General features: G+C 39.7%; 1 protein-coding gene across 5 annotated transcripts; it reads right to left on the bottom strand.

The window, feature by feature from the left end:
• Positions 1 to 709: 709 nt before the first annotated feature.
• Positions 710 to 11895, bottom strand: LOC310739000 (uncharacterized protein). Of its 5 annotated transcripts, none has more exons than XM_083564533.1 (5): positions 11449 to 11895; positions 8782 to 11275; positions 6140 to 8256; positions 5264 to 5569; positions 710 to 5119 (listed from the first exon to the last, which is right to left on the bottom strand). In XM_083564533.1, the coding sequence occupies exons 3-5, from the start codon at positions 8238 to 8240 to the stop codon at positions 4854 to 4856; spliced, it is 2673 nt and encodes an 890-aa protein (XP_083420659.1). In that variant the 5' UTR covers positions 8241 to 8256; positions 8782 to 11275; positions 11449 to 11895; the 3' UTR covers positions 710 to 4853. The 5 variants fall into 5 exon arrangements, with proteins under 5 accessions (XP_083420659.1, XP_083420658.1, XP_083420661.1 ...); XM_083564532.1 differs by having other exon boundaries at positions 6140 to 10663; positions 10839 to 11275; XM_083564535.1 differs by having other exon boundaries at positions 8782 to 8849.
• Positions 11896 to 12420: the final 525 nt, after the last annotated feature.

The following is a 12420-nucleotide window of genomic DNA, read 5'->3' as shown; positions in this document are numbered from 1 at the left end:
AAAGTAGGTTTTTCTGTAGGTTAAAAAAGAACAATGTTCTTGGAAATTCACATTGATCAAATCAACAAAGACCAAATCAATACGCCACAACTTCACAAATGTATGTGGTTCTATTCCAAACTATATATGCTGCAACAAAGAACTAGAATGTCTTTTTAAACCGTCAATGTTAATGCCCATGGTTTAGGAATAGGGACATGTGGGTGTGACCTTAGTGCCCACATCCATTTGGCCATATATTGTAGGACACAGAGGACAAATCGCTATGATCGCTATTGTCATATAATGTTCGTTTGGCAATAATGTGCATAATTTCATTAACATTTACTTTTTAAATACTTGATTACATTAACAACTGTTTGGACATTACTTGCATACTTTTAATGACTGAGTTGAAATTTGACATCATCTACACTTTTCCATTATTTATTGCTTATATTTAAACCCCAGCATGTAGGGTTAGCTTGAATAAAGTCTGGCGAGATTAATTTCTACATTTATATGTTCCTAGATCTAATGTGGGTAAAAGTATAGGTAGGTTTCTTTGCCTTTTTCTATGCTATCTGATGTTTTGCATATGCCACTGAACAATGTATATTTATTTTAGTAAAATCTTCAAAATTTGAATGTCATAATGTAGTCAATAATCAATCATCCTACATTTTCCTCACCGAAAACTACTCTAAGAAATAATTCCAGACACAATATAATGATTTACTGTAAAAAAAAATGTATTTCAGCAAACCATTTTACTTTTCCAGAGATCTTCTAATACATCATAAAGGTGGGCAATAATGTGGTAATATACACTGCTCGTTCTTAAGGAGGTCAATCATCCACAAAGTCCTTACAAGTCATATTCAGTTTTCCAGGACTGAGAATCACTGTTACTTTAGAACAAGATCAGTCTCTTAGTCACAGTAGGATTTTTTTTGTAGGTAAAAAAAAAAGAAGAAAATTCTTTCTAGAAATTCACAAATCAACAAAGACCAAATGAATAAGCCACACCATCCTCCACCAACTGCACACTACATAGTGTCACTGGTGGAAATGGACAGGCCATTGTTTAAAACAAAAAAAAAAACACACCCCATGCATTCAGAATTATTCCAGTCGTTCATAAGTACTTGTATACACCTCTATCAAAAATCTGCAAAGATTCAACATAAAACATGTTACATGAAAACTGAACATGGTCTCATGAGAATCGTTAGTTAGCAGTTTTGAAGAAGATTTACATGTAAAGTATAAAGATAGAGCAATGAAGTACAACACTCTTGTCAGGTCAAGTGAACTAACATTACTTCATTAAAGGAGGCAGGGAAGGTAAGATAGCAATAACAGAACAGCACTTAACGCAACATAACGCAATCCATCCGCCAAGGTGCCTTCTGCCCTCAGAGAATTGCCAGTTCATACATTAAGAAAAAAATACTTAGTACAATATTGGAAAACAAAATGCACAACACAAATAAATATAAACTCACAGAAATAGACACTAAGTAGATTATCTACATGAATTTACATTTGGTTGTTCATTTTAGGTGCAAAAAAACAACAAATAATAAAAAATACAAATGGTTTCTAGGTGAACATTGCTCTAAAAAAGATTCTCACAATATGTATCTTATTTTTTACTGTAATGTTTGGAAGAGCAAAACTCTGTGGTGTAGGCAAATGCACATTTATAATAAGGTTTTGAATCTTTCGATCATTTTCAGTAATGGTGCATCTGGCAACCATCACCAGGAATAGTGGGAAAGTCTGTAGAGGAATACACTCCAAATGGGACGCGAGTACATCACCAGGCACCATACACACACTGATGCAGGGGCAAATTAGAAGTAGTACATATCCCTGGAATTGGGAGTAAACTGGAGGATCCAAAGGAAAGCCATTCAAACAAAGGAAAATGTGAGAGAAACGGTAAGTTCAGGAGCCAACCTAAGACTTTGGAATGTCATACATAATAACCTGTATATTCTGTGCCACCAAGTTTGAATATTGTTAACAATTTTTGAACACACAGGCCTATGTTTGGCATTTCAGTTCAAAATGAAATAGAGACAATTTCTTCTCACAGACATAATGGAAATTTGCACAATTTCAAGATATCGCCTTGTTAATCACAAATGTCTCTCCAATGTTAGGTGCTACATTGTTACTATATCCTGACCTTAGTCTCTAGAATGTACAAATGGGAGACTATTATAATCCTAAGGTTACTATATAGTATTCTAGCATATATGTACTGTATATACCAAAGCATGGAGGAACCACTTGCAATTGTACATGGATGTAAAAATACAAACAATAAGCAAAGTGAGAATTACTTTCTATACAATAATACAAGTGCTAAAAGGAAATGTCAAGAAATAATATCAGTACAAATGAACTGTTATCCAAAGTACAAATATTCAAGTTTAAATGCGTTGTTTGTATCAGCAGCATCCGTGTCTATACTGAGATTGGTCTGATCTCACAGAGCACTTTTAATTCACTCAAACGCATTCGGTAAGTGTCGTGAATTTCCTCTGGGAACAGGAATCCTGCACGGCCGCACAGAATAAAGAAGCATTAATTCATTAAACCGAAGCGCTTTCATTTCAGTAGGCTTGTGAGAATTATACATTTTGAGGCATACTGTACATAAACATACAAACACACACACACACACATACGGCATATACACATTGTTTTTTTTTGTTGGTTTTTTTTGCTCGTATATCAAGTGGCTCCAAGTCCTGGCCCAGCTGATTTGCACTGGAATGCAAAGTGGAAAATGTCTGGGGAGAGTGGTTTAGTCGAGACACAGCAGTGCAGGGTGAAAGCGCATTGCTTCAGCCGGGCAGATAAAAGCTCAAAGACAGCAGACAAAATCACTCCCACCTACACCCCCCCAACCCATGTGCGCCAAGACGGATGAAGGGAGATTTCAAGGACTAAGGCTGAAAACTAGACAATATTCAGGAAGAAGAAAGCTTATCACAGTGAACTGAACAAAGCCTGGTCTTTTTCACAGATTACACCCCTGTATTTGAAGTCAGTATGGTGCATAGTATCATAAGAGCACTGTTTTAAAAACCTAGAAACTAAGGAGAGAATGTAAACAATGGACCAGAGGGTAAGAAAGGAAGAATTGAACCAGTGGTCTATTGAACCATTTTCCATAGCTCATGGTCAAAGGCAAAGGCATTTTCCATAGCTTATGGTTTGCCTCCTGTCCTGATTTATTCAAATAAATGCTATGAAAATGAGTGGCATCAGAATCAAATAAGCAAAACGGATTTAAAAAGCATTAAGGGTCGGTATCTTGAGAGCTGGATTAAGCGCAAACAATATGAGCCGATGCTTATATCATTATATACGAATATAAAAAATGTTTACTTTTCACTGTATTTTCCAAAACCAGATTAAGTTAATGCTATAAATCTAATACCATTGACATGAATTAAACTCTTGCCTGTCAATAGCTGGAAATCTACTATGATTTTTGGCTTGATTCTGCCATTTTGACTGGAAGAAAAATAAAAACAGAATCAACATTTGGTCCAAATAACTTCAAATAATATAAAACTCATCCATACCAGCTATTAGAAATTCGATCCAGAGTGCCATGCAGCGTGACCTAATATTAGACTAAAGCGAAAAACTAGTACTTTAAAAATAATAAAAAATAATAAAATGGACTTTTTTTTTTCCCCCTCATCTCTGATCATTGCCTTCTTGTTTTGCTCATATCACACCATTGGATTTAGAACCTTTAACACATTGAAACAAATATATACAAAGTGCTTAGAAAAATAAAATCTATACTTGCACCCTCATGCCTGCAGAGATTTAAAAAATAGATAATAGTTCACAAATTTAATTAGAAAAGAAAAAACAATGAACAGAATCCATTTGCTTTTTTTTTTTTTTTTAGTCCACCATGTATTAAAAGCACAGTATTGTGACTCTATTTCTGTCTCGCTCACGATTTTGTTTCTTGTTTTCCGTGTGTGTGTGTGTGTGTGTGTGTGTGTGTGTGTGTGTGTGTGTGTGTGTGTGTGTGTGTGTGTGTGTGTGTGTGGAGAAAAAAAAATTTGCTTTTCATACTCGCATCTAGTATCTCAGGTTCCGTCTAAAATATCCGTTCATGGAAGTTTCCGAGCCAAGATCTCCTTCACTGTCCATACACTTCTATTGCACTTTTCCCACACGGATGTAAACCACAAATGTAGGAAACGCAAGTGGCAGATGATTGGAACGACTCAAAATGAACGTTTGTGTGTGGTAATATTTGTCAGCAGCTAACCTGGGGTTAACTGGGGTAAGAAAATAAGTGCATGGAACTCTCTACTGGATAATACTTCTAGAAAAGTTCTGTGCACAGTGGAGAAGGTGTGAGAGGTTTGCTACAGTTTTTGGGTCTGAGAAATGCATTACTTTGTGTCTTGTTCTGTGCTTGACAGTATTTTTTTTGCCCTTGCATTGCATTTTCTTCCTGCCTTCACTGTTTAATAGATCAGTTATGTCGATGAGGGCAGGTTGATAATACGTAGAATACAATAATAGTTCAAATGTCTTACTATGTACTGTAGGATTTTACTGTTATAAAACTTGGCACATTATTACGAGCACAGTATCACTGTGAGGTTAATTATACAAACACCCATTTGCCTAATTCTTTTTTTAAGTGCTATAATTCTGCAATAGAAACACTCGAGTGGAAGTATAAAATTTTTTCTATAATTTGTCAGGAAATCCTACTGCATTTTTTCACCCAATCATTTTTTCAACCTCTTTTTTTTTTTTATTGTCCACAATACGCATGTTGTAAATCCATACTTTTTTGATTATTCTAGGTTTTTTTAGACTTGTGTTTCCAGGCCACTCAGCTTAGGCGTTAGAATTCGAGGCGTAACACCAGAGTTGAGATCTCGCTCAAATTCCAGGAGCTGGCCCATGAAGTTGAGGTTGGGAGACACCACTGGTCGGCGACTCCGCACATATTTGTATGCGTCGGTCATGGTCATGAGGGTGTGCTTCATCAAGTAAGCGATAACGATAGTCGCTGAACGGGACACGCCTGCTTGGCAGTGAATCAACACACCTCGGCCACTCTGGTGAGCCTCCTCTGGGAAAAAAAATATAATAATGCCACATCAATATACATGCTGTTCATTTACAGATTATTTCGATGAATTCTTCAGCTAGGATTCAAACTGTGGCACACAAGATAAATCACGGTGGGACAAACAGACCATGTCTGTCCACTCACCTATAAACTCAAAGACCTCCTCAAAATATTGTCTGAGATTCTGCTTGCTGTTGTCAGTAGCAGGCAGACGCTTGTAGCATACCAGGCCAGTGTCCAGGTGATAGAGGGGCAGGTGGGTGGTGACATTGACCACATAACAGATGTTCAGTCGTAGCAGCAATTCCAGGTCCTGAGCGTCCCTCTCATTGCCCAGAAAAAGGAAAGGGAGAATGGGGCTGATCACCGCGTTCTCCACATCTGGAGTCATTACACTCTCATCTGACAGAGACGCCGGGAGGGAGGATGAGAGCGGAAGGGAGAGGTGCACTGACAGAGAAAAACAAAACCCTTTTCATTATCTTGTCCGCTGTGTGAAATAAGTGCACCTGTTGTGCAAGTGAGCTAGTAATTAGGAACGCAAGTGGGAGGTTGTAAAAGAGAGAACATCATCCAAAAGATACTCCGTAATAAATGCTATTATTTTCGTTCACGTCGCACATTATGTTGAAATTCTATTAGTTCTGAATGTGGCTCTAAGCATCCTGTTATGCTTACATAATTGTAACGATGTACAAACAGCAGAAGGGATTAGATCACAGAGAAAGTAGAACAGAAAAACCTAAAAAATGGTTTGTGCATAAATTTACAGAGCTTCGCAAGAATATATTATCATTTTACCAATTATTGTCATTCCTGTTTGTATTCACACCGTCACGTTGCTCCACTCTGTTTTCCTTTTAACCAGAGCTACAATAAGCTTTACCCTGTGGCCTTCTTATAAAGAGCACACACATTTCAATAACATGTAAATGTGAAGCGGTGTTCCTTTCAGGCACAGGAAGGTAAAACAAGGAAGCAAAATCATGATGTACTTACAATTAAAAAAAAAACTCTTACCTCGCCTCCTTTCCTCTTCTTGCTCTCTACTGAATGAGTTAAGGACCAAATGGAGTGACTGAGCAGATGGCAAGGAGTGCCCACCCTCCCAATCTCTTCCTCTTAGTTTGGGCTTGATCATGGTGCCAGGGGCTGATGGTGGAGGGGAGAAGGAGGGTGAAGACTCAGGAGTGAGAGAGCGTTGGGAAGGGGAGCTTGGATATATATCATCAAGATCATCATTTCCCATTCCAGCATCCCCTTCCTTGTTAAACAGCCTTTTCAGAGAGTCTTGGCCCTGGTCTCTTCTGTTTCCTGCCCCCATGAAGTCCAAAACAGCCATCTTGCCTTGCTGGAGTCGCCGTCGACCTGCATGGTCAGTCAGTTGGGAGCGGGTAAACTCTAGAAGATTACGGCAGTCTAGAATGACTGGACTTGTTCCATTACTGGTACCCTGGTCATGGCCCCTGAAAGAGTTTTCTGTTCCCATCCTCATCTCTACATTATGATTATTAGATTGAGGTTTGGAGTGAGTCATCTTTTTTGCAAGATCGTCAGGCCAAATTGTGCGCACACTGTAGTCATCGTCGTCGTGTTGGAGCCCTCCTATCGTATGCACCCCAGCATTGTGGGAATAGACAGGAGGCTTCCCTCTGTGTGGGTTAAAAGTCACTACTATCGGATCACTACTACAGTAACTACAAGTTGAGCTACCAGCCTGGCTTGCTTTGGGGTTGCAGCCACTGACACAACTTTGCAGTGCTCGCAAAGGTGCGGATGGGGAGAATGAGGTGCAGGGTAGGCAACCACCAACTAATTTTTTGCGAAAGGCAGAAGGACTTCCAAAACCACCACCTTCCTCTGAACAGGATGCACAGCCCAGCGGCCTAAGAAGCCCCGTCTGGCATTCTGAGACAGTGCTATTGGATGAAGAGGTGTTTGTGGTTGAAGCTGTTGACAGACACGCTCCTAATTTCTTTAATCCCATGGCACTGTCTCCAACGTTGTTTGAACTTGCTCTTTGCCCTTTGGAAAATGAAGAAGATTGGCTTCTAGGGCCCTTTTTGCAGCCAGTTCTTCCACCTCTACAGCACACCAACCTCCAACAGTCACAGTCGAATGGACGAGAAAAGTCAATAGTGCAAGTGTGATCTGGGCTAGGGAAGCCTTCACGAGAATAGGTCGGAGATAGTGGGAAGTTGTGAAGGACCTGGGGGTGCGTTTCTCTGATACGCGAGGACCGGGTTTGACTGACTTGTGGAAAGGAAGGTTGGGCCCAAAAGGGGACAGAATTTGGGGTCACCTGATAGTGGGTGTTTAGGATAGAGGCATGGGCTGATGCAGCAGAGCTAAGGTGATGGGATAGACTGTGGGGCTTGGGAGGCTGATGAACAGTCCTCGATTTGGAATTTTCTTTGTTACTAACAGAAGGCACGTCCCTGTAGTTGCCACTTGTAAAATGTGGATTTGATATCAACTCGTCCTCTTTCGTCCACCTATGCTTAGTCTGTGGTCTTTGAGCTGGAACAAATTCCAACACCCCACCGGGTGACACTGTGAGGTTGCTCTGATAGTGGTTATTATACTGTGCCTTGATCTGGTGCCGCTCTGTAGTGTCTGTTGACTTTCCTCTGAATTTCCTGTCACTCTGCCCTGAAGCTAAGTGTGAAGACACCCTCTGGGTTCTGCTCTCTCTGCTGATTTCACCTCGAGGCAAGCTGCTGCTGCACCTTTTGTCTACATATGTCCCTCCTTTGTCCACTGGTACTTTAATATCAATGGTATGAGGGTGGGTGTAAGGACTCGGACCCAGAGTCACAGTCCCATTGCTGTGACAGTGACTAGGTATCCGGCTGTTGTCCTCCGTATTTCCGCCTCTCTCGCCCTTGGCTCTTTGCCCATGGGGTAAGTGCCTGTGCCTGCATTCCAGGGACAAATAATTAGAAGGTGGATGGGGATAAGATGGAAGAAGTTGGGTATGTGCTAAGCGGGGAGGGGGCTCGTTGCGGGAGGTAATTCGTGCTGAAGACTGAGAGGTGGGTGGTGGAGAGGCCACGCGCAAGCCCAGGCTTTTAGGCCGCTGAATTACCACTATACGCTCGTCAAGAGGAAGAGGAGGCATCTGGGGCTAGGCAAAGCTGCATGTTTAAAGATCAGAGAAAAAAAGAAAAAAACAAAACAATAAATGCCGGATAATTCAAATTCTCTTTATACATAATATTAATGCATTTGCTCAATATTAGATTCCACACACACAGTTGAAAAATTGTGATGAGTACCATACTAAAGCTAATTATAGCCTCAGTTGTCATCCACAACCTTTCTGTTAATTAGACACCAAGAAACAAACCAAAACATGAACAAAAAAGAATGATGTTATCCAGCATGCTATCTTTTAAAAGTCCACACTATTTTCTTTTCTCGCAGTGACAACCAGTGCCATTAGCAATCAGCATTATGTAATATCAGAGGTCTGTAGTGGATAGAGAGAGGGAAGGGGTGGAAATGGAGGGCTGGGTGAACAAATATAAGATATGACTTGGTTGACTCAGCCACAGACATTGTCTGAGGGACACTCATGCAAAACTGCACTTCAGATTAACACACACTCACACACACTAGGACAGAGCCATCACACCATGCATTTAATCACACATGCATACATCCACGCACTGGTCCTGGTGATGGTATCCTCATCCTCTTTTCTTTTTTCAGCACTGCCCTTTGTTGCCTGTGGTGAAGGGGGTGATGGTTACATTGACCCAGATTTTCTGATGTAACATATCACTTTGATCACATACCTAATATCACCCAAAAGAGTACAAGAGTAATTATCACATTGGACAACAGCGTATAAAGCACCTTCTGAATATTTTCGGGTTACTACATTGTGAAATGTGATACCTGTTAGGAACTGGTATGTATTCACACCAGTTCCTAACAGGTATCACATTTCACAATGCCATACTGTATATAAGCAACTCACTTGTATTTTTGTTGATCCTGCTAATTGAAATGTAGAGATTTAACAGAAGTTTCATACTTCTGTGTATGATACCAAATGCAAACCTATACCGAATTATGTAATGCTTTATAGCTGTATAACCTTGCAGTAATGAGACACACTATTGCGAAAAACATGATATCATTACTAAATAGCTATTTACAATGGCAATTAAAATCTTTGTCCATTACAAAGCTACACTATATGGACAAAAGTCTGACATCTGGCCATAAAATTGGTACGTACTTTTTGAGCATCGCATTCCATAATTAGTCCCAAATTGCTCTTATAATTCCCTACAATCTTCTGGGAAGATGTTCCTCTAGATTATGAAGTGTGCTCATGGGATTTGTGATCATTCAGACACAAGGGTGTATGTAAAGACAGGTACTGATGTCGGTTAGGTGAGAAGGCCAGTCCGCATTCCAATTTATCATCGTTCAATATTGTTGAGGGCAGAGATCTATAGCAGGCGACTCAATAATTTTTTACTCCAACCTTCATGGAGTTTGTTTAGTGCACTGGGGCATTATATATATAATGCTGAAACAGATTTGAGAATTTGAGATTCTACCATATCCAAAAGATAATATAGAATTGTGTGCCTTCAACTTCGTGGTAACAGTTTGTTAAAGAACCACATGTGGATGGAAAATTTAGGTGTCCCAATACTTTTGTCTATATAGTATATTTGTGCAAAAAAAAAAAAAAAAAAAAAAAAAAAAAAAATCTATCCCACATTAACGTTACCATCAGAAAGTTTTTCCTCAATTATATCTTATATATTTTATATATACTTTGATTTGATTTAATATCAATGCACATGTTCTAATGTGCATTAAAACCACAATAACAAGAAGTTCCAGGTATTTTAAATAAACACTTCAATGAAATCTAAATTTTATAGGATATTTTACTTTCTTTGGTATGCATCATTTCATTAATAGTGACACAGTGTGCAAATCAATGCTTTGTTTTCTAAAATAATTTTTTCTTAGTCATTTAACTCACATATAGTTCCAGTACATTGTATACACTCGATGTGATGGGGATGTTTGTTTCACATAACAGTAATATAGAACAATAGATAATCAGGGAGATTCTCACTGGTGTGTTAGTGTGTTACTTAACCCAAAAATTTGGGAATTTGATCATCATAGGTGTCTATTGTGAAATTGGGAAAAACTAGGAAGGCCATGTTTGCATCAGGTTTAAACATTTCTTTGTCTACTTTCCCTTTCCAGCTGGATGACATGCTACTAATTATTTTCCAGAAGGACCTTGGATGACTAATAATGCCTGGAAATGGTGATATAGATAATATATGTCTATATTTCCTCTAAAATTACTTAATTTGCTCATATTTTGTAATGTCTATTTGATTTGAATCGTTTTCAATGAATAAAAGGAAATCGTTTTCAGCTCTGCAACTCTACAACTTCACTCTGTTTTAAGCTCAAGCTTAAATCACTCCAAGAAAGTCTGCGTCAGTTTCGGGCCTACTCAGCATCCATGCTCATCCATTGACTCAGATGCCGTAACTGCAGGTTTCACACAAACACACACACACACACACACACACACACACACACACACAATCCTGTTTAAGTGCCTGCCTTTGTTCCTGCTTATTCGTTTATAAGTCCAAATAACATGCCCAGTAATGTGATAATGAGAAACAAATTGGAATCTGGGGAACGGAATCATTTAGCGCACCGTCACCCATCAATGCGCTCTGGAGAACCGGCTGCATTCGCCTCTCATCTTTGTGCACGACTGGTCCTTTGTCCCTGGAACTGCTGGAATTGTCCTCTGCCATGCACTTTACATCAGGCTCATCCATATGATTTAGTCTGTCTTGATCAAAGGCATGAGCTGATTGGACCAGAGCCCAGAAGATAGATAATCTGGAATCCAGTAAACCAAAATGACTGGTTAGGCCATCCAGTAGCAGATATTTCTCTCTCTCTCTCTCTCTCTCTCTCTCTCTCTCTGCTTTTTTTGAAGAATTTTCGACCTCCGTGTGTGTGCAAAATGTGCACAAAGCTAAGAGGATGTTATTCCAGCTGTGCGCTTGTGCGCTCCTCTGCGAGAGGGATGATGTGATGAGATGTGATGAGATGTGCTGTGCTGTGCTGTGCTGTGAGGTGAATCTTTGGGATAAACAATGATCATAAACAGTCATGCGGTCACATTACGCTTCTGCTTTCATTTTTCCCCTCCTGATTTAATGCATGTTTTTTTCCTGAACATGCAGGAATATAATAATAATAATAATAATAATAATAATAATAATAATAAAAAAAAGAATGACAAACATACTCACGTTACTGGTAACCTACGTCCGCTGTATTGTCATGCTTTCTCATTCACGCTCGTGCGTCCAGTATGATAATCCCGCTCCGATGCGCTTAATAATAGATCGAAAGCTGCGTGCTTTTATGTTTGTTTGTTTTCTTTAGTAAAATTAGAAGTCAAACGGCGAGGCAGGAGCGTGTATTGTGCACGCAGGTCGGACAGGCTGTTTTTATGTTACGCGCAGGAAAGGCGTGCAGTCACCGCGGTCGATTGCGCGAGCTCACGGGCAGGCACAATTGCGCTGGAGTCGCCGCGCATCTTGTGGAAACGGAGCGTGCGCGCGCGTGCGTGCGTGCGTGCATGCGGCCGGCCGTGCGCCCCTTGCGTGCCCGCGCGTGTGCGCGCATGTACCCGACAGGCGGGGTTTTCAAGTGGATGACATCATTTTGGCCCAATGGCGAACAAAACGAATGGAAGAAAATTATGGAGGGAAAATCAAGAACCCTTTTACATTTTTTTTCTTTTTTCTTATTTATTTTTTTTTTTACATGCACAAAAAATTTTTTTTAAAGGTCTGTGTCTTACAGGTATAATACAGCATATTGTATGTTTTGTATCAATGCAATGCATTAGTTGTGTTATAAATAAAGCCATAGCTCTTAGAATGGGCTCCTGCTCTTACTACAGAGAGTAAAGGGCCTTGCTCAAGGGCCCAACAGTGGCAGCTTTGTGATGTCAGTGCTATGTCAGAGTTACAGAGTTAGACCGCGGTATGTATATATATATATATATATATATATATATATATATATATATATATATATATATATATATATATATATATATATATCTGACATAACAGTGACATCACAAAGCTGCCACTGTTGGGCCCTTGAGCAAGGCCCTTTACTCTCTGTGCTCCAGTGGCACTGAATTATGGGCTGTCCCTGCATTTTGACCCTAGGCTCCTAAAAATATTGTGATATGCAAAGAATGAATT

The sequence above is a fragment of the Silurus aristotelis genome (genome assembly GCF_946808225.1).
Source record: "Silurus aristotelis genome assembly, chromosome: 16".
In the NCBI taxonomy this organism is placed as follows: Eukaryota; Metazoa; Chordata; class Actinopteri; order Siluriformes; family Siluridae; genus Silurus; species Silurus aristotelis.
The sequence above is the reverse complement of the archived record's forward strand: the minus strand, read 5'-3'. Positions and strand labels throughout refer to the sequence as shown.

Coding starts and splice junctions, on each gene's coding strand:
- LOC310739000 (XM_083564533.1), bottom strand. CDS start 8,240: ATGCCTCCTCTTCCTCTTGACGAGCGTATAGTGGTAATTCAGCGGCCT. Junction 5,570..6,139: donor AGAAGAGGAAAGGAGGCGAG/GTAAGAGTTTTT, acceptor TTTCTCTGTCAG/TGCACCTCTCCCTTCCGCTC. Junction 5,120..5,263: donor GGAGGTCTTTGAGTTTATAG/GTGAGTGGACAG, acceptor TTTTTTTCCCAG/AGGAGGCTCACCAGAGTGGC.